General features: G+C 50.2%; 1 protein-coding gene across 3 annotated transcripts; it reads right to left on the bottom strand.

Moving 5' to 3' along the window:
* Positions 1 to 6,167: 6,167 nt before the first annotated feature.
* Positions 6,168 to 17,429, bottom strand: CD40 (CD40 molecule). Of its 3 annotated transcripts, XM_010384184.2 has the most exons (9): positions 17,295 to 17,429; positions 13,461 to 13,539; positions 13,000 to 13,125; positions 12,590 to 12,736; positions 12,129 to 12,222; positions 8,952 to 9,013; positions 7,576 to 7,665; positions 7,447 to 7,475; positions 6,168 to 6,924 (listed from the first exon to the last, which is right to left on the bottom strand). In XM_010384184.2, exons 1-9 carry the CDS (start codon positions 17,343 to 17,345, stop codon positions 6,766 to 6,768), a joined length of 837 nt encoding a protein of 278 aa, XP_010382486.2. In that variant the 5' UTR covers positions 17,346 to 17,429; the 3' UTR covers positions 6,168 to 6,765. The 3 variants fall into 3 exon arrangements, with proteins under 3 accessions (XP_010382486.2, XP_010382487.2, XP_030771120.1); XM_010384185.2 differs by lacking the exon at positions 13,000 to 13,125 and having other exon boundaries at positions 17,295 to 17,420; XM_030915260.1 differs by lacking the exon at positions 6,168 to 6,924 and having other exon boundaries at positions 7,448 to 7,475; positions 8,912 to 9,013.
* Between the last annotated feature and the right edge of the window lie 3,195 nt (positions 17,430 to 20,624).

The raw sequence follows: 20,624 nt of genomic DNA, 5'->3' as shown, positions 1-20,624 counted from the left end.
CGTGTCTGACGCGGGAGCCGGTGTTAAACACCACGGACCCCCGACCCCTCCGCAGGGAGCAGAGAGTCAGAGGGAATGGGAAGGGCTGGGGAGAGTGGGGTGCGGAGGGGAGAAGACAAGAGAAACTAAGGGTGGGGACTCAAGGATGAAGTCAGAGAAGAGGGGAGAGTGAAAGGCGGAGAGAGAAAATGGGAGGTAGGAAACAAGAGATGGAGAGAGAGGAAAAGCGGAGGAGGCACCAGGGAGAGACTCATGAGGAAAAGGAAAGAGAAACCCTGCCTAAAAGTCCAGGAGGGACTTCACAGGAATCTCTTCATGAACCAGCATCCAACCCTACAATGGAATCCCATGCACCAATTAAAAAGCATACTGTTGCTGGGCACAGTGGCTCAGGCCTGTAACCCTAGCACTTTGGGAGGCCAAGGCAGGTGGATCACTTGAACCCAGGAGTTCAAGACCAGCCTGGGCAACCTGGCAAGACCCCATCTCTACAAAGAAACACAAAAATTTAGCCTGGGTGTCAGAGTAAGACCAAAAAAATAAAAGCCATGCTGTCCATTTCTATATAATTGGCATGGAGAGACGTCTGCCATGCACTGCTAAGCAAAGAAGGCTGCTTACAAAATAGTGCATATTAATAATAGCCCAAGATTTAAAAAAAAATTTTTTTCAGAGAAAACAAGTCTAGAAGGATGCATACCTTGTGGTTAGCAGGGGGTGGGAGGCTTACAAGTGGTCTTACTTCCCCGTTCCTGTTTATTGCTTGGATGGGGGGTGTGGTGCATGAACATGACTTTTATAATTAGGCAGAACAATAACACTTGTTCAAAAGAGAACAAGGTGAGTCGGAATAGCTGGAGATGGGAAAGGAGGTAGTTAGAAAGCATGGGAGAAAGCAGGGGAGAAGAAAGATGCTGCAGAGGGTGGGAGGGAGCCCTGGAGTGAGCGGGAGGCAGGGAACTAGCTGGGAGCCAAGTCCCAGTGGGATGTGCCAATCGGCAGGGAGCCTCAGGGACAGCGAGGGAGGGCGAGCATAGGAAGAGACAGGCGCCCTCACCCCCTGCCCACTGGCTGTAGCTGGCTGGGTCCAAGCTGCTCACTGACCTTGCTGGGCTTCTCCTGGAGCACCCACGGTAACAATACTGCTCCTCCCAGGAGAAGCCCCCTCAGGAGCTTCCTCCATCTCCCCGACTCCAGGATCACAGCATGGATTTCTTTTTTTTCTTTTTTTTTACAAATTAAAACTGCATCTCCCCACCCCTACAGGTGGGTTTGTAATTTGCTGTGCCAGAATCAGTCGGAGGGAGAGAAGTCCTTCGGGGCAGGGTCTTTAATAACTTCTGCTGCCCAAGGAATTGACTGCAGGGCCTGAAGGCTTAAGTGGGGGAGCTGGTGTGCATTCCTGCCTGTGGCCGGGGCTGCAGGGGTGGGAGTGTGGGGGGCTGTTCATAGAATGAGGAGGACATCTACATACAACTAGGCTCCTCCCGAGGGAAGTCCCTCAGTCCCAGAGCACCAATGCCTTAGGCCCTGGTTACCTGGGGTGCACGGGGTGGATCCTAAGCCCTCTTCAACCTCCTGGCTGGGTGCAGAGAGAGACAAGCCACCTAGGACCTGTTGCCTGAGCCAGCTCTGGACTTTCTCAGTGCCTCTGTTTCCCCACTTATAAAAACAAAAGGGTAGGACGCAGTGAAGTTTCCAGTCTCTTTTAATCCCAGCCATCTGTGACATACTTTCCCATGCTCTCACCAAGCTTTTGTGGGTTTTTTTGTTTTTCTGTTTTTTTAAAAACAGAGTTTCGCTCTTGTCGCCCAGGCTGGAGTGCAGTGGTGCAATCTCGGCTGACTGCAACCTCTGCCTCCAGGGTTTAAGCAATTCTCCTGCCTCAGCTTCCCAAGTAGCAGGGATTACAGGCATGCACCACCATGACCAGCAAATTTTGTTGTATTTTTAGCAGAGATGGGGTTTCACCATATTGGCCAGGCTGGTCTTGAACTCCTGACCGCAGGTGATCTGCCTGCCTCAGCCTCCCAAAGTGCTGGGATTACAAGCATGAGCCACAACGCCCGGCCACTTTTATGGAGCTTTTGATCAATTTTTGGAATTTAAAAATAGAGAGAGTTCACATAAAAATCCAGATGCCAGGCCGGGCGTGGTGGCTCATGCCTGTAATCCCAGCACTTTGGGAGGCTGAGACAGGCAGATCACGAGATCAGAGATCAAGACCATCCTGGCTAACACGGTGAAACCCCATCTCTACTAAAAATACAAAAAATTAGCCAGGCATGGTGGCGGGCACCTGTAGTCCCAGCTACTCGGGAAGCTGGGGCAGGAGAATGGCATGAACCCGGAAGGCAGAGCTTGCAGTGAGTCAAGATCACGCCACTGCACTCCAGCCTGGGCGACAACACAGTGAGACTCTGTAAAAAAAAAAAAAAAAAAAAAATCCAGTTTCCAGACAAGCTGTAACCCTCATTCCTGCTGGGCAACCATTGGAAGAAGCCAATGGAGGCTGCCCCCCAAAGATGGGCAGAGCCTCTCCATTTTGCTGTAGCGTCTGCCACCTGATTTTCCTCCCAGCCCTTTCTCCAGCCCCTGTGGGCATGAGTTTACATCACCCCCCAACATGTGCCTACTTTCCTACTCACTGAATGAGCAAAAACCACAGGCTTTTGAGTCAACCTAGTTAGGTCCAAATTCCAGCTCTAACATTCGAGACATTAGCAAGTCATTTGACTTCTGCATCCCATCTGTAAAATGGGTATTGTAAGAGACCATGTCTTATGCACGGCTGTCATACAGATTAAGGCAATGCATGCAAAGTCCTTAGCGCTGTGCCTAGCACACAGTGAGCACTCAGTCAGTATCTTAGCAGTGTCACTGTGCACAACCCTAGCTCTGGATGGGGCACACAGTAGGACTGCAGCCGATGTTTGTTAAGGAAATATGCATGACAAGGATGAGACCTGGGAATGGATGAAGTTGCGGAGTAGAAGCTTCAAGAGGCTCAGGCTGATGGGGCCAAGGGAAGAATGGCCTCCTCTCCCAAGTGTGGACGGGTGTGGGGCGAGCCAGCAAACGCAACTTTACTCAGGGCGTCCAAGCCGCCGCCAGGGTCTTCGGGCGTTACCTTGGCGCCACCTTCTGGCTGATGCGCGCCTCACAGCCACCCCCTCCGTCCACGCACCGGGGAGGACCCTACACCCTAAAGAGGTTGGTACTCTCCACTATTTTCAGAACTGGCAGGGTCCTTAGAACTCCTAGGGACCCATCATGCATCCGGGGACAAAAGCCCAGAACTGAGTAACTTTCCTGAGGCCACATAGAAAGCTCCTGGCCAGTCTCTATTTAGAACCAGAACGTGCTAACGCTGCCAAAAATAACCACCTCTTCCCTTCATTAGGGACGCTAAGAAAAACAAAATTGCACGTTGTTGTGCATGGGCTGTGATGATTCTCAGGGGGAGCTTCTCCCAGAAGCAGATCCTGAGACTAGGGATGAATGCAGGTCGTTTATTTGGGAGTTGAACCCGGGAAGCACCAGTGGTGGAGAGGGGATGTGAGACAGGGAAAGGATGGGTATCAATGCAGAGTGCCCACTGGAGGCTCCATGGCTTTGTCCCTCCAGGGAGCCTCGGAGACACTGTAGAACACAGCTCACACTTGTCCCTCCCAAGGGCAAGGAAGCTTGAGCATTTATCTTCCCACTTTCAACCCTGGCTGGCTGAGAGTACTTCGGGGAATTAACTCCCCCATCTACATCTTACCTGGCCTGCCTCTGCACCAAACATGTTTTCAAGACCTGGAAAAGCCCTAAGGCAAGTGCTCCCCAGTGCTTGCAGTCAGAAACTGGCTGCTTACACAGTATAGGAAGATGAATGCTGGCTGGGTGCGGTGGCTCATGCCTATAATGTCAGCACTTTGGGAGGCCGAGGCAGGAGGATCACTTAAGGTGAGGAGTTCAAGACCAGACTGGACAACATGGTGAAACCCCTGTCTCTACGAAAAATGCAAAAAATTAGCTAGGCGTGGTGGTGCACACCTATCGTCCCAGCTACTTGGGAGGCTGAGGCAGGAGAGTCGCTTGAACCTGGGAGGTGGAGGTTGCAGTGAGCTAGGGTGGCACTAGTGCACTCCAGCATGGGCAACACAGCGAGACAACACAAAGAAAGAAAGAAAGAAAGAAAGAAAGAAAGAAAGAAAGAAAGAAAGGAAGGAAGGAAGGAAGGAAGGAAGGAAGGAAGGAAGGAAGGAAGGAGAGAGAAAGGAAGAAAGATGAAGGGCAAGTATGAACCCTGGGTCAGCAGCATCGATACAACTGGGGAAACTTGTCAGAATGCAAAATCTTGATCTCCATCCCAGACCCTCAGAATCAGAAACACCGGAGGTGGGGCCCCACAGTCTTTAATAAGAACCACCATGCAGGTGGCTCAGATACACACTCAGGTTTTGTTGTTGTTGTTGTTGCTATTGTTGTTGTTGTTATTTTAGACAGAGTTTTGCTCTGTTGCCCAGGCTGGAGTGCAGTGGCATGATCTCGGCTCACTGCAACCCCCGCCTCCCGGGTTCAAGCAATTCTCCTGCCTCAGCCTCCCAAGTAGCTGGGATTACAGGCACCTGCCATCATGCCCGGATAATTTTTGTATTTTTAATAGAGACGGGGTTTTGCCCTGTTCGTCAGGCTGGTCTCGAACTCCTGACCTTAGGTGATCTGCCCACCTAGGCCTCCCAGAGTGATGGGATTACAGACGTGAGCCACCGCGCCTGACCCACACTCAAATTTGAGAATCTCTGACCTAGGAGAGAACACAGGGGGCATCAATAGCGTCTGCCGCAGATATTGTCACCATTTGTCAGGTAAGAAGTGAAGCAGTGAATGTGACTCATCCAAGGTCACACAGATGACAGGTGGCAGGCGTGGGTCTTTGGTCTCTTTCCACCATACCACCATAGAAGTGAACAGCACTCACACTTAGGCTCTAGGTAAGAGACAAGAATTAGGTCCCAAAGTTCCCCTTCCCCACCACCACCACTTTGCTCCACTTTCTAAACCAAAGGCCTCCACCTGGTGCATCCAAATGGTTCTTATAGCTCTTCTGGGAAGCCTGCCAAGCCAGGTGCCCCTCTCTTGGCTCCCAGCTGCCCTCACAGCCTCCATCAGGATAAGCCCTCTCCATATCTCCCCTTGCCCCACATCGCCCCACACCCTCCAGCCAGCAGGATGTGTTGGGGAAATCCAAAGCAGGTTCTTTCCTGGGAAAGGCTGAGACCCCTGGGTTAAACCTCACCTCGAACCTTTGTGCCATGGCACTTTGCATTGCTCTTCCTTCTCCTCCTTGTCCTCCAACCTTCCTCCCCTCCCCTCCCCTCCCCTCTGCTCCCACTCCATCTGCCGCTCCTCCTGGCTAGGCTCCCCCTCAGTTGGCTCAGCAGGAAAAGAGAACAGGATGGTTTATTTTTATCCTGAGATACTGCTGGGGGGAAGGGGATACCATCTGACCGAGAAGCAGTAGCTCCTGCAGCCACAGGGAGGTCAGAAGGTGGTGAGAGACTCAGGATCTCCCTGGGAATGAGCTACAGATGTCGGTTCCAGACAGCAGGCAGACCTGGGAGGAGCTCAGGACCCAGAGTGAGGAGCTCTGAGCATGGCACCACCAGACACTGCTGTGTGACTATAGGCAAGTCACTTTGCCTCTCTGGACCTCATTTCCACCTCTGTAAAAGAGGGAGGGATGCAGGCCCGCCCTGCTTGGGAAGGCTATTTTTGTGAACATGAATCAAATGGGAAGAGCACTTTGCAATCTCGATACCACATGTGAGCACCCATGGAAACCACCCTGGAGGGGCAGTGGCCTGGGGACATTCTTATTTATCTATAGAAAATGCCCTCATTCCGTTAGCCTCACAGCAGGTTAAACAGCCCGTGTCACCCAGCGTGTTTGCCCTCGTTTTTCTTTTTACATGTTTGATAATTTTTTAATTACATAAGCATTATGTGAATTCACTCTCCTTTTGGGAAAAAGATGAAGCATTACGGGAAAGCCAAATCTCCCTTTAACCAACCCTCCCCCAGACCCTTCTTCCCCACCCCAGACGTCACAACTCTTCGAGCTGTGGGTTTTCTGTGTGTCCTTCCGGAACCCTTGTTATATCAATATATGATGCATATTGTATTTATACATATATCCATAGGCAATATACATACATAAAAGCATGTGCTTTTTTAAAAAGGTTCCATACCCATCATTCAGCAGCATGTTTTTTTCCTTACTCGACAGTGTTTTTGAGATTCTGTTGTATAAATATATTCTAATTTTATTTAGCCAGTCTCCTGCTGATGGACACTTAAGCAGCTTCCAGTTGTTCACTATCACAAACAATGCTGCAATGGGCATCTGTGTATATGGCTTCCTGGGCGCAGGGAAGCCACCAGGATGCCTCTCTGGGCACCAAACTGCTGGATCGGAAGGTCTGGTGGATATTACTAAACCACACCCCCCACAACCACCACCAAACTTCTGCCTCTGTCTTTAATACAAGTTGGGAGACTGGATGGGCTCCAGGGTGAAGTGAGAGGTTCAAGGTGAACTGTTTCTGCATCCGGTGCCAGGTCTCCTGTCTCAAACTGCAGGGGTGCAGGCGGGAGGGGGTAGCTGTGCCCAGTTAGTGCCAGCCCCTCACCCTCACGCCACAGCAGCAGCAGCACCAGGCTCCCTGGTCAAGTGCCTGTTTGCCCAAGTGGCCACACTCCTGGGTGTGTGCAGCCTCACTGTCTCTCCTGCACTGAGATGCGACTCTCTTTGCCATCCTCCTGGGTGACCGGTTGGCATCCATGTAAAGTCTCCTGCACTGGAGCGGCAGGGTTGGAGCCAGGAAGATCATCCGGAAAATTGATCTCCTGGGGTTCCTGCTTGGGGTGGGGGGCCTGGGGAGGCAAGGTGTGAGGTCACCTCCAGCAACAGGGGCAGCTGTGCCTCTGAGGAGCCCCTCCCCGGGAAGCGGATCCCTTCCCCGAGCCCTCTCGCCTTTCCCAGACGGCGGGTCAGTGCTGATTCCTTGGGTGCCTCCTGCCCCCTGCTGGCCACACCAAGGGCGACGAAGAGCTTCCAGAGTGGGAGCCACTGGGCTTAAGGGGCTGCCACATTTGCTCCCACCCATTTGACCCAGCCCCAAGGCCCAAAGATGCAGCTCCCTAAGCATTGAATGCCAGGAAAGGAGTGAAGAACAGCCAGTGTTAGGCTCTGCCAGTGGTTCCAGGGGCAGTTCTGTGGGGGATTGAGCTCCGGATGGAAGGAGCATGGTGGGTGGGGGTCACAGTCCCCAATTCTGCTGCCACCCCACTGGCTGCAGGGACAGACTCTGAATCAGTTTTACTGCCCCATAGGCAATCGTGAGGCCATCTTTCCAGTTTGTCAAAACTCTGTCCCAGTTCTCAGGGGCGACCTACCTTATCGTTTGGCTTCTTGGCCACCTTTTCTAGAGGAAAAAAAAAAAAGGATGGGGAGTTGGAGAGGCCAGATTAGGAAACAGGTGGTCCCCCCTCACTCCCCCATCACCCCCCCACCTGAGGACTCACTGATAAAGACCAGCACCAAGAGGAGGATGACAAACAGGATCCCCAAGCAGATGGGGATCACCACCAGGGCTCTCTGCCGATCCTGGGGACCTGGAGAAATCGGGACTTCAGCATGTACCCCTCACCTGCAGGGTCTCCCTACCCTAAACCTGCTGTGACTTGTCAGACTCCAGAATCCTCCAATGTCAGAGCTCATCTACATCACAGGGTTCAAACCGCAGCCTTTGGGGAAATGTGGCTGGCAGATGTCTTTAAAGGAACCAGAACATTTTTTAATGTTTGGAAATACTTGCCGACATTTTTAAACTGGGAGATAACATATTAAAACCTAGACATCTAATTTCTCTTACAAACTGGGAAGATCGGGTTCCACTGGGCAGCCTCCCCACCTGGGAACCATCAGCTTGAAGCGAGTGGCGGCAGCTGTCACCACCCGCTCACCATGCTCCCCGCCACTCCCCGCTCTCTGCCCAATGCTGAGGTCTAGCATGATTCATGTCTGCATGGTGCTTTTGGTATAGAAGAGTGGAGGGGAAAGGTAAAGTATTTCTCATGCCAAATTTTTTTTTCTAAGTGGGAAAATAAAAGAAAGACCAAAAGGCGGGGTGGAGACTACGGTGAGGCAAGGGATGAAATTGTTTCAGGATAAAACTGAAAGGGGTGTCCAAAACACTCAGTCGTCAAAATAAACACTCTTTTAATGCCATATTTTGAAAATCATCAGGCAGACACCAAGTCAGCAAACTATGGCCTGCAGGCTGGCTGCCTATTCGTTTTATTGGAACCAGGGCCAGGATTAGGGTGAGGTGAGTAAGGCAGGGTTGTGCAAACACTGAGTCGGATCCTGTTCTTTATTTAAAATGTTGCTCTCTTGCTCATCATAGATTTATTTGCATTAATTTTTATTTTAAAAAATATTGCATCTAAATGAATTCACCTTGATTACTACACTTTTATGGCACCTTCTTAAATATTGTGCCCAAGGGCAAGTGCCTTGCTCACCTCACTCTAGTCCCAGCCCTACAAACAGGAAAGTACAGTTTGAGAAAAAGCAAAGAGAATGTATTTTTCTTACTCCTGACCTTTTTCACTGATTTACATTCTCTGATCTTTGCTGTAGGCCAACCTTCTCACTCTAAAATCAAAACCTACTAAGGAAGTACTGTTATCATCCCATTTTACAGATGAAGAAACTGAGGCTAAGAGAGGGGAAGTGATTTGCCCAGGCTCCCAAGATAAGTGGCAGAGCTGTGATACCACACCCCCAAACTGCCTCCCCTCCCCCCTTTTCCCATCCAGTGTTCCTGTGTGCCTCATCTCCCCCTTCAGGTCCCACTTTCCTAGGCTTTTTCCAGGGCCCATTGTCCAGGACTCACCACAGACAACATCAGTCTTGTTTGTGCCTGCCTGTTGCACAACCAGGTCTTTGGTCTCACAGCTATGCGCAGACACGTGCACAAAGGCACACACACAGAGAAAGAAAGAGATATTAAGTTTCCCCAAGCATAAGATTTCTAACTCTAGAGTGAGTCAGTCAACAATCAACAAATCCAGGTTCACTGAGCACACAATACGTGCAACATCCTATGCTGGTTATTATAGGAATGACACAGGCTCTGTTCTTACAGAACTTAAAAGTGCAGAGAAAAGATTATTGCACATCTTGAAGGAGTAATAAATAGGGGAGTCTATAATGAGTGCCATGCTTTGTGATCTACGCAGACTAAAGTGAGATGGGAATGGTTCCGAGGAAACAGAATCCACCAAGGCTGGAATGGAGAGATGATGAGTTCAGCTTAAGACAGGGTTACTCAACCTCAGCACCAGTGACATTTGGGCTGGATCATTCTTTACTGGGTTGGGGGCGGGGGGTGGGGGCTGTCCTGTGCATTGCAGATGTTCAGCAGCATCCCTGGCCTCTATCTGCCAGATCCCTGTAGCATCCCCCTCTCCATTTGTGACAAATGAAATGTGTCCAGACATTGGCAAACATTCCACAGGGAGCAAAACTGCCCCCGTTGAGAACCTCTGGTTTAAGAGTCTTCCAGAAAGACTTCCCCACAGACATAAGACCTGAGTGGGCCCTAAAGGATGTAAAATTTGGATCAGCAGTGCAGTCCCACTAAGTGGGACCATGTGATGTGGGGAAATCAGGCAGGTGGCATGCAGGATGGTGTTAGGAAACTATGGAACATTGTGTCTTTAGAACCAGATCACTGGCAGGTGTGAAGTTTTCGACTGGATTCAGCTGGTCAGTCTCATCAGCATCCAACCAGGTGACTTCACTAGTGAGAGGATTCAGCTGCCCGGAGAGCTCAGAGGAGGAGAAATTACAGAAGAGTGGCCAGTCAGGAGGCACAGCAAGCGTCTAGATATGAGATGATGAAGACCTGGTCCAGGTGGCCCCAGGAAGAGTAGAGCAGAATGGACACAGGACGTTGCAAAGGAAAAATAGTAAGGTGGGAGAAAGAGAGAGAAGCTTTGAAGAAAGCATGTACTTTAGCCTTTTTTAAAATTTTTATTTATTTATTTTTTGAGACAGAGTCTCGCTCTTTCGCCCGACTGGCTGGAATGCCGTGGCGCGATCTCGGCCTAACTGCAGCCTCTGCCTCCCAGGTTCAAGTGATTCTCCTGCCTCTGCCTCCTGAGTAGCTGGGACTACAGACGCATGCCACCATGCCCAGCTAATTTTTGTACTTTTAGTAGAGACAGGGTTTCACCATATTAGCCAGGATGGTCTCCATCTCTTGACCTAATGAGCCGCCCGCCTGGCCTCCCAAAGTGCTGGGATTACAGGTATGAGCCACCATGCCCAGCCTACTTTAGTCTTACATGAGTAGAGCATTCAGGAGTTTACAATACACTTTACATGTTTTTAGCTCAAGCCTTGTGAAATGAAGGCCATTCCCATTTTCCAGATGAGGAGACTGAGGCTCAGTGAAGGTCACACACTTACTGAACTGTAATCAGATTTGTAAGCCAGTGCACTGGTTCCATTAACACTATACCACTGGGGCCTCCAGTTATCAGTCAACATTTATCAGTAAAAATTTAAGCACCTACTATGCATCAGGTACTGTTCTAGGAATAGGGGATGTATCAGTGGAAGAAAAAAAAAGGCCAAGTCTCTACATTTAAGGAATTTTCAATCTATTTGGGAAAGGCAGACAGTTAACAAATAAAATGTATATGGTATACTCCTATTTGTGCAAAAGTAAAAGGAGGGAGATTGTGTGTGTGTGTGTGTGTGTGTGTGTGTGTGTGTGTGTGTGTGTGTGTTGGTTTGTTTATATGTAGAATCTCTGGAAGGATATGCAAGGAACAATGGCTCCCTCCAGAGAACGGGAGGCTAAGGGGCAGGGATGGGAGAAAGACATTGCTTTGGCTCTTTTGTGCCTTCTGTCACATGTGCCTATCTTGCCCATTTTTAAAAATATAATGGAAAAAGTTAATGGGGCAGGTGTTTGTTTTTTGAGACAGAATGTCACTCTGTTGCCTAGGCTACAGTGCAGTGGCGCTATCTCGGCTCACTGCAACCTCCACCTCCCAGGTTCAAGCGATTCTCCTGCCTCAGCCTGCTGAGTAGCTGGGATTATAGGCGCCCACCACCACACCCAGCTAATTTTTTCATATTTTTAGTAGAGATGGGTTTTCACCATGTTGGGTTGGCTGGTCTTGAACTCCTGACCTCAAGTGATCCACCCGCCTTGGCCTCCCAAAGTGCTGGGATTACAGGCGTGAGCCACCGTGCCTGGCTTGCGGCCCATGTTTAAGGTATTCCAGGCAGATGAGTTTGATGGAAGAGAATGAACAGTGTGTTCAGAGGATTGCAAGTAGCATGAAGCTGTGCGATGCAGGAAAGAGATCAGGAATGCAGCAGGAAGGTCGGATGCCATGCTAAGGAGTCTTGGTTCCAGCAGAGAGATAGGAAGCGTCTCAAATAGGAGAGTGTCATGACCCGAAAGAAACTGTCAAACGTTCATGTTGGCAAGAGATGAAGAGAGAACCAGCTGGAGGGGAGAGACCAGAAGCAGGGAGGCCCGGAGGCAGAAAAGGCATCACCCAGACTACAGTGATGAAGCCCAAATTAAGTGACAACAGTGGAGACAGTGAGTATGTTCCCAAAACATGTAGACAGTCAGAAGGCAGGACCAGGTGTGGGTTTGGAGCTGGAGGTAAGAGAGGGAGGCCCTCAGGGTGAGCAGCCAGAGCCCAGAAAGCCCTAGAAAGCCAGGTAAGGTGAAAGCAAGAGGAGGAAAACAGGAGAAGCAGGAGGGGCAGAAGGAAAGCTAAGATAAGTGTCCCAATACCCCCAGAATAGGAGGCTCTCATGAAGCGAGAGATCAACAGTGTCTATTACCTCAAAGAGAGAGCAGGCAAGAAAAATGTGGAAACGTGCCCATCTGGTTGGCCATGAGGCCACTCTGCAGATGCTTCACAAGTGCATGAGTACATGTGGACCTCTGGGAGCGGGGACAGGACAGGTGGCTGGAGAATGCAGGCAGCTCCATGCCACTCTTAGAGCAGGAAACACAAGTGATGAGTGCTTATACCTTGTCCAAGGGCGACACTTTTCAAAAGCAGATGACGCATTGGAGAAGAAGCCGACCGGGCAGGGCTCACAGATGGTATCAGAAACCCCTGTAGCTGGGAGTGGGTGGGGAGGGGGACATTAACCATCACAGTGGACCACCTGTCAGGCTCGCAACGGAGCCAGTGGCCAGGCAGGACAGGAAGAGCTCCTGCCTCGAACACTCTTCTGATGTGGTGCTGTCCCCAACAGCTGCAGTCCCCAGGAGGATTTCTCCTATTGCCCTTCAAAGGCAGATGCCCATGGCAGGAGGCAGAATGAACAAGGTCCCATCTGCAGCTCACTCCAGTGGGGATGCCAACACAGGTTGGAGCCTCCACTTCCTCTGCCTCTGGAGCTAAGTGCCCACTGCCCAGCCCCTCACCCTGGGCCCTAAGCTCCTCTGTCCCACCTCCAAAACTGATTCCCAGATGAGCCACTTACCGATCTGCTTGACCCCAAAGCCAGGCGAGCATGAGCGGTGCGGGACACAGCTCTCACAGGCCTCATTCGCACAGTGCTGGCCTTCTTCACAGGTGCAGATGGTGTCTGTTTTTGAGGTGCCCTTCTGCTGGACCCGAAGCCCTAGGTCTGAGAAGAGAAGGGCAGGAAGGATGGGAACGCCCCACTGGACCATGGTCTGAGCCTCACTCCCCACATTGCCTGCTCTTTCTTCCTCAGACCCTCTTCCAAGTAGAGATGGCAATCAAATCATTTAATGACCAGTACAAGCTGGACTCCAACCAATCAGAACAAACCCTGGCTACATAAAATTAGAATGGCTGCATTGTCAGGAATATTAGCTGCAATATCAACCTGGCTCCCAAGTGTCCCTTTCCCAACAGCCCACGCACTGGGGTCACAGTATTTGTGCTGGTGGCAGCGTGTCTCTCTGTTCCAGGTGTCTAGGAATTCGCTTTCACCGCAAGGAAGGCATTCCGTTTCAGTGAACTCTGTGCAGTCACTAACCAGTTTCTGTCCTGGAAAACATCAGGAAATGAGGGCGGGCTCTGGCCAACTCCATGAGTCAGACACTAACCACACAATGATCAGGCCAGGCTTTAGGGTAGGGGATTCAAAGATGAAAGTCTTGGAGCCTTCATAGTCAGGCAAGGAAGATGGAGGAGCTGGGATCCCTAGTTCAGGGTAGACAGAGGTTTACCTGGTAGAGAGGGAACCCAGAACATTCTGACAGTGAACCAGGACTGGGAAGTGGGTCATTTCAGATTTGAGTTTACAGTTAACACATGGGGTCTGCGTCTGCCACCAAAGCAAAGGGGGGCCCCATGATGGGGCTAGAGGGTTGGCATCTCACCTGGCTGGCACAAAGAACAGCACTGACTGTTTATTAGGTACTGTTTTTCTCTGCATGCAGTGGGTGGTTCTGGATAGACCTAAAAACAGAATGGTGCAATTTGAAGGGATCTTGAAATGTCCACTGTAGCCTCTTCAGCAGAAAGGTAAAAGTCATCCAGGACAGAGGCTGCAAACTGAAGTGCAAGTCAAAACAGAAAGTGGAATCTGCATGATATTTGGCATGTTTGTTTTCAAGTAAATTGCCAACTGAGCTGATTATAATCGCACCCAGAGAATCATTCCGATATTTTACAAAGCAATGGTACTGGAAACTCACACATTCTCTGAACTGAACAGAAATCCTTTGGGCTTGATGCCTGAGTCATTCCTCTTCTCAAAGATCCCATTGGATATGGGGACTCCAGCAGCTCCCCTGGAGTCCTGAAGCTAGCTGACTTCAGCTGGCCCCAGTGCTGTTTGGGGCTATGTTTAGCACTTGGCCTCTTCCTCCTATTCTTCTGCTTCCCTTCCTGCTCCTTTCCAAGACCCATCATGTTTTCTTCCTTCAACTCCTCATCATCTGTTCATCCAGCCCTTCCCTCATAAAATGCTAGAATGTAAAGCTGGAAGGGTAAACTCACACTCTTTCATTTTACAGATAGTTGAGACAGATAGTTGAGAGGAGGGTCACTTGCCCAGAGTTTCACAGTGACAGAGTCCAAATGAGAACTCAAGTCTCAATGCTCCCTCTCTCCATCAATTTGTGTTTCATCTTCACCATTTTGCTACATCCAGGTACCACCCATGCTATTAATTACTTCTTGTTAATTTCAATACTTTTATTTTATTTTATTTTTTCAGACAGGGTCTCACTCCATCACCCAGGCTGGAGAGCAGTGGCATCATCTCAGCCCACTGCAACCTCTACCTCCCGAATTCAAGCAATTCTCCAGTCTAAGCCTCCTGAGTAGCTGGGATTATAGGTGTGCACCACTATGCCTGGCTAATTTGTGTATTTTTAGTAGCAATGGGGTTTCACCAGGTTGACCAGGCTGATCTCAAACTCCTGACCTCAAGTGATCTGACTGCCTTGGCCTCCCAAAATGCTGGGATTACAGGCGTGAGCCACCGTGCCTGGCCAGTACATTTACCTTAAATGTAAACCTTACATCATCGCCAAGAGACAAGAACCAGTATCACTTCTCATAAATAAAAGGTAACCCTAAAAATAAATTATGAGGAAGCAAAACAAGGTTATTAAACCCCAGCTGGTTGCTTTGCTTGCTGAAGGCCCTCCACCCTAGGCCTGCTCTTGATTTTTGTTTTATTTTTATTTTTTTATTTTTTTTATTTTTTTTTGAGGCGGAGTCTCGCTCTTTCGCCTGGGGCTGGAGTGCAGTGGCCGGATCTCAGCTCACTGCAAGCTCCGCCTCCCGGGTTCACGCCATTCTCCTGCCTCAGCCTCCGGAGTAGCTGGGACTACAGGCGCCCACCACCTCGCCCGGCTAGTTTTTTGTATTTTTAGTAGAGACGGGGTTTCACCGTGTTAGCCAGGATGGTCTCGATCTCCTGACCTCGTGATCCTCCCGTCTCGGCCTCCCAAAATGCTGGGATTACAGGCTTGAGCCACCGCGCCCGGCCGATTTTTGTTTTAAAAGGAGGATTAGCAAGCCTTTGAGAGGCATTAACTCTATTCTAGCTCCAGAGACTTCCTCTTTGAAAAAATGAGAAGGATTTTTAAAAGAACTGTAAAGTGAGTGTATGTTTAATTATATGTCCATGTGCTCCTTAAAATCATCCCACACTTTGGGAACAGCCAGGGAAAAGAACACAAGTTTGACAGTCAGACAGCTTTAGACTCCAGTCCTGACTTTCACTTTGTAACACTTTGTTATTTTGCTTCTCTTAGCTTCAGTTTCCCTATCTCTAAAATGGGAGTAATGCCTGCCCTGCAGGTTGGACTGTGAAGATAAGAAAGAATACATGTATATGGCCTGGCACAGTGTCGGGAACATAGTAGGTGCTCATTAAACAGCAATTTTTATTATCATTCATTTGTATCTGCTTGCATGATATATGGCCAGCACCCCGGCTACCTGGCTGGCTGTACAGAATCCTACCTAATTGGTGGCTCTCATTCAACCTGGGTATCTCAGCAAATTGCTTACAGAAATGTGTCTTACCCAAAATGGGAAAGGAAATACAAAAAGCCACTGCCCCCCACCAGCTCATCGCAAGACACCATCCTGTGAACGTGGAGCTCCCACACTCCCAAAGATAGGAAAGTCCTTGATACCATCTTCAAACACATGAGAAATAAAGCCCTCCTCTAAAAGCCTGTCAATCCCCAGTTCTCACTCCCCGTAGTTCTGGTCCTTCTGCCACAAAAGAGCTCAGGACCAGAGCTTGAAGACTCTCGCTATCTGAGAGGCAGGCTCAGGAATCATACAGATGTAGATTCACACCCAGGTTCTTCCATTAGCTAGCTATGAGACCTTTGGCGAGACAATCCCCCTTTCTGAGCCTCAGTTTGCCCATCTGTATAATGAGAGAGTTGTGGGAAATCAGACAAAGAAAACAGGCAGTGTTTGGCTCAGAGCCTGACACACAAGAAGCCCTCAATAGACAGCTTCTGACATTGTCACAGCCCAACCTCTATCTGGAGCCAAAGTTGGGAGTTATGAGGGCAGACTCCACTCCTGAGAAGCCTGGATCACACCCTTCACCCCACCTCCTCTGGCTTTTCCTCCACTCCTACCACAAGGGCCCCCCTTTACCTCTTTTCCAGCTCCGCCCTCCCCCTGCCTCCTTGCTCCCTAAGAGCCATTGCTTCAGGTGAAAGTGAAAGCTGTGGGACCAAAGCAGCCTCCCCACTCCCTCTCTTCCCTTGCTGCCGACCCCCCACACCATGGGTCATTCCTGCCCAGGCTTCATGCCGGAATCTACAGCCCTCAAAAGTAGGAGGAGGCCAGAGGGGCTGGGATGAGGGAGTCAGGTACTTGGGGGATTCCCAGCCTCCAGAATGAGGAACTACGAAAATACATTTAAACAAAACGTAAGTCAAGTGTAGGCTTCTGAAAATCCCGGAGATATGCTTGGTTGGCTCTGAGCCCTTCTGATGCCTGGAGAAACCCCTGGTTTCTCCAGCCCTCTGACCATCAGCCCTGGTCAAAGCCAACCAGAACCCTGGTCTCCAAACCCTTTACTGGGTCCCATAAACTGTTCATCTCCCTCAGGGGTCCCCTATGTCATCTTAAATTCAGGAGAAAAAGGCACAGCCCTGGGGACTCCTCCTAGGCTGGAACACCCAAGATAGGGTTCAGGGCCGGGGGCGATGTTAAAAGCTCCTTGTCGTCTCAAAACAGTACCTGGGTCTCTGTACCCATCTTTTTTCCCACAAGATGCCCTGGAAGAAGGCAGCCCCAGCTGGCAAGGAGATGATAACCACTTACAGAGGCTGGCATCTGTCCACAATAAGAAGGGGACAGGAAACGGGCCAGACCCGCCCCTTCCCTTGGTCCGCCTCACTTCCCGCCCTCTGAACCCCCTACCAGTCTCTGTGTGGCCAGCCTCTGAGACTCCCTAAACCCATCCACGCCGTCTAGGCACGCTTGTGCAGCCGGTGCCTTCCCTGTGCGGCCCCTGTAGGCCACCCGGGACCCCAGCCCGGGAGAAGAGAGAGGCAGCCCACCCCATTCAGCCTGGAGCGGGGGCAACTTGTCCAGCTCCCTCCCACCCACCCTCCTGCCCCCACAAAAATCAGCCAGGAAGGTCTCTGCCCCGAAGTTTTGCTTCCCCTTCCTCCTCATTCCCCACTCCCAAATCCCGTCGGGTGGGGGCAAAAACAACTCACAGCGGTCAGCAAGCAGCCCCAGAGGACGCACTGCAGAGGCAGACGAACCATGGCGAGGCGAGACCAGACAGCAAGACCACTGGGCGCCCGAGCGAGGCCTCTGCAGACTCCCCTGCCCCAGCCTTGGCCCCGCCCAGGAAAGAGGCGGGGTCTTCAAAGACCAATCGCGGTCCACCTATCGGGGGGCGGAGCCCCCAGCAATTCCCCGCGCAGGGATTTCCCCAGAACATTCCCAAAAGTCTAATTCCCCTGGGAGTTTAGGGATTCGTCTTGCGTCCTCCTCCTTAGGGGAGGAGGCATGGTCCCAGAGACAGCCCTTCTTCTTTGCCCCCAGGTCCCTCCCACAAAGGCCAAGCCGAGGCAGGCCAGGAGCTGGCCTGCTTCCAGGGAGCGGAGAGAGATCCCATGGGTGCTGGAGCCCGCCACAGGGACCCTCACGGTTTTCCCCTCCCTGGCCCCCTCTCCGCTGCCTCTAGGTATCCTCGCAAAACCGAAAGGGTCTCCACTGCGGAGAGGCCTAAGGAAGTTCCCCCGACACTACCACGCAGAAAACGGGAAGGCCACAGCTGGGGTATGGGGAGGCGTTTCAAGGAAAAGTTTCCCAACTCATAATTTCACTCCTTCAAAGGAAATTCCCTCGTGTGGGCGCGTCGTCTCAACTTCCCATCCATCCATCCATGCATCCGTGCGTCCTCACCGCATTCCATTCCATCCCACCTCCCACCCAGCACATGGAGACAAGCATTTATTAAGAGTGGGGACCGGGCGCGGTGGCTCACGCCCGTCATCCAGCATTTTAGGAGGCCGAGGCGGGCAGATCACTTGAGGTCAGGAATTCGAGACCAACCTGGCCAAAATAGTGAAACCCCATCTCTACTAAAAATACAAAAAGTAACCGGATGTAGTGGTGTTCGCCTGTAATCCCAGCTACTAGGGAAGCTGAGGCAGGAGAATAGCTTGAACCGGGGAGGCAGAGATTGCAATGAGCCGAGATCGTGCCGCTGCACTCCAGTCTGGAAGGCAGAGCAAGACTCCATCTCGGGAAAAAAAAAAAAAAAAAAAAAAAAAGGTGGGGGCCGGGCGCTGTGGTTTACGCCTATAATCTAACACTTTGGAAGGCCAAAAAGGGAGATTGTTTGAGGCCAGGAGTTCACGACCAGCCCGGCAACATAGCAAGACCCCCATCTCTACATTTAAAAAAAAAAGTTTTAAAAGTTAGCCAGGCATGGTGGCAAACACCTGTAGTCCCAGCTACTCAGGAGGCTGAGGCAGGAGGATCGCTTGAGGCCAGGAGGTCAAGGTTGCAGTGAGCCATGATTGCAATGATTGCAGCACTGCACCTCAGCCTGGGCGACAGTGCAAAACCCCATCTCAAAAAAAAAAGAAAGAGTGGGCCTGCCTTTTGTGGCATTATAAAACACTTTAAGAATGTTAGGAAACTTGGGGCCCTCTCATTTTGCAGAAACACACACACTTGTGCCTCCATTTCCTGGGTTCATGACCTCTGAAGATGTTCTTTTTTTGTTTTGTTTTGTTTTTTAGGTGTTTTTTGTTTGTTTGTTTTGATGGAGTCTCGCTGTGTTGCCCAGGCTGGAGTGCAGTGGCATGATCGTGGCTCACTGCAACCTCTGCCTCCTGGGTTCAAGCAATTCTCCTGCCTCAACCTCCTGAGTAGCTGGAATTACAGGCAGGCGCCACCATGCCTAGCTAATATTTGTATTTTCAGTAGAGACAGGGTTTCTCCATGTTGGCCAGGCTGGTCCCAAACTCCTGACCTCAGGTGATCCGCCTGCCAAAGTGCTGAGATTACAGGCATGAGCCACCGTACCCGGCCCTCAAGATGTTCTTGAACCAGTGTTAACACTCTGCTTTGCAGCATGGAACACCTGGGTTCTGGTGGAGGCTTGCCTCTGAAGGACTGTGTTCCCCTAGGCCTAAATTTTTCTACAAGGAAAACTTAGGAGCTTGAACTAGACAACGGTTGGGATGATGACCCTCCAAGCTCTCAATTTCTAGAACAGGCCAAGAGGTCAGACCACACAGATCAGGGAAGATGGAAGGGGAGGACGCTTCTAATTCCATTCTTGTGGCTTCTGCTATTAAGGGCACATTTGCATCTTGTGGATTCTGCCTGTAGGATTCATCCCCTATTTTCAGTCACCTCTGCCACGGTCCTAATTCAAAGGCTGCCATCTTTCATCTGGACTGTCCCAACAGCCTTCCTCATTCCACAGGATGTATTGAGCACCTACTATGTGCCAGGCAACTCTTTACACTGCTGCAATTCTCTTGATAAACTCCAGATCTGATTGACTGGGACACTTTCCTGCATAAAAACCTCTTTGGGTTTCCCTATACCCTCAGGATGATCCAAACTCCTTGTCCTGGCAGAGCACACCCTTCCCCACTCAGCCCCAACCTCTCTTTCTATGCTAACTTCCTGCCATGTCCTCCCCTGCACACTGGCTTCAGCCTCTCCCCACTTCCCAGACACACAATCTTTTCTCCTTATAGTTTGTCTCATTGATCTTGATGTTCCTTCCTTTTCTTCTCCTTTCTTAAGTTTAAATGTCGCCTCCTCTTAAACCTTCCCCAACTCCCTGAGACAGAGGTAGGTACTCTACCCCACCCCACCTCCTCCCCCATGTTGCCACAGCATTTAGCATGCCAGACCATAACTCCTTCTACCTGGTCCCATTTGACTGTGAGCTCCCTGAGGGCAGGACTGGATCTTTCCCAGTCCTAGGTACATAATAGGACACCAATATACAGGTGTCGAATGAATGAATAAATGAATGAGTGGATTCAGCAACTTCTCATCCTAAGTACAGCCTCCATCATGAAAAAGAGTTGGTGGCAGGGGGTGCGTAGCTGGTAATCTCAACACAGACCTCAAGCTGCAGTGGCCTCTTGAGGATGGTGGTCAGATACCAAAAGGCCAGAAACTCTTGAAATCAGGGTCCAGGGAACTTCATTAAAGCCACCCAAACATGCCCAGGATGAAGAGAAGATTAAAATATCTTTTCCCTTTTTAACACATTTTGAAAAAAAACAAGTACGGTTTTAAATCCTTTGGGAGAGGGGCGTTACTATAATGATTTCAGCCATTACTTATTCTTTATTTGCTTGATTCCAAAATTGGGCCTTCCACAAAACTGCCTGGGGAAGCAAGTACATAGAATTAAAACATTAATTATATTATATAAAACATATCATAGCAGCAATTAAAGCAGCTTAAATTAATGTGTGAAGGAATAAATGTTAGCCTTCGGGTTGCCCCATGGGGCAAAGACCAGATAAGACAAAGGAAAGATATTTTAGTACATACGT

Source organism: Rhinopithecus roxellana, chromosome 13 (assembly GCF_007565055.1).
Source record: "Rhinopithecus roxellana isolate Shanxi Qingling chromosome 13, ASM756505v1, whole genome shotgun sequence".
NCBI classification, from domain to species: domain Eukaryota; kingdom Metazoa; phylum Chordata; class Mammalia; order Primates; family Cercopithecidae; genus Rhinopithecus; species Rhinopithecus roxellana.
The sequence above is the reverse complement of the archived record's forward strand: the minus strand, read 5'-3'. Positions and strand labels throughout refer to the sequence as shown.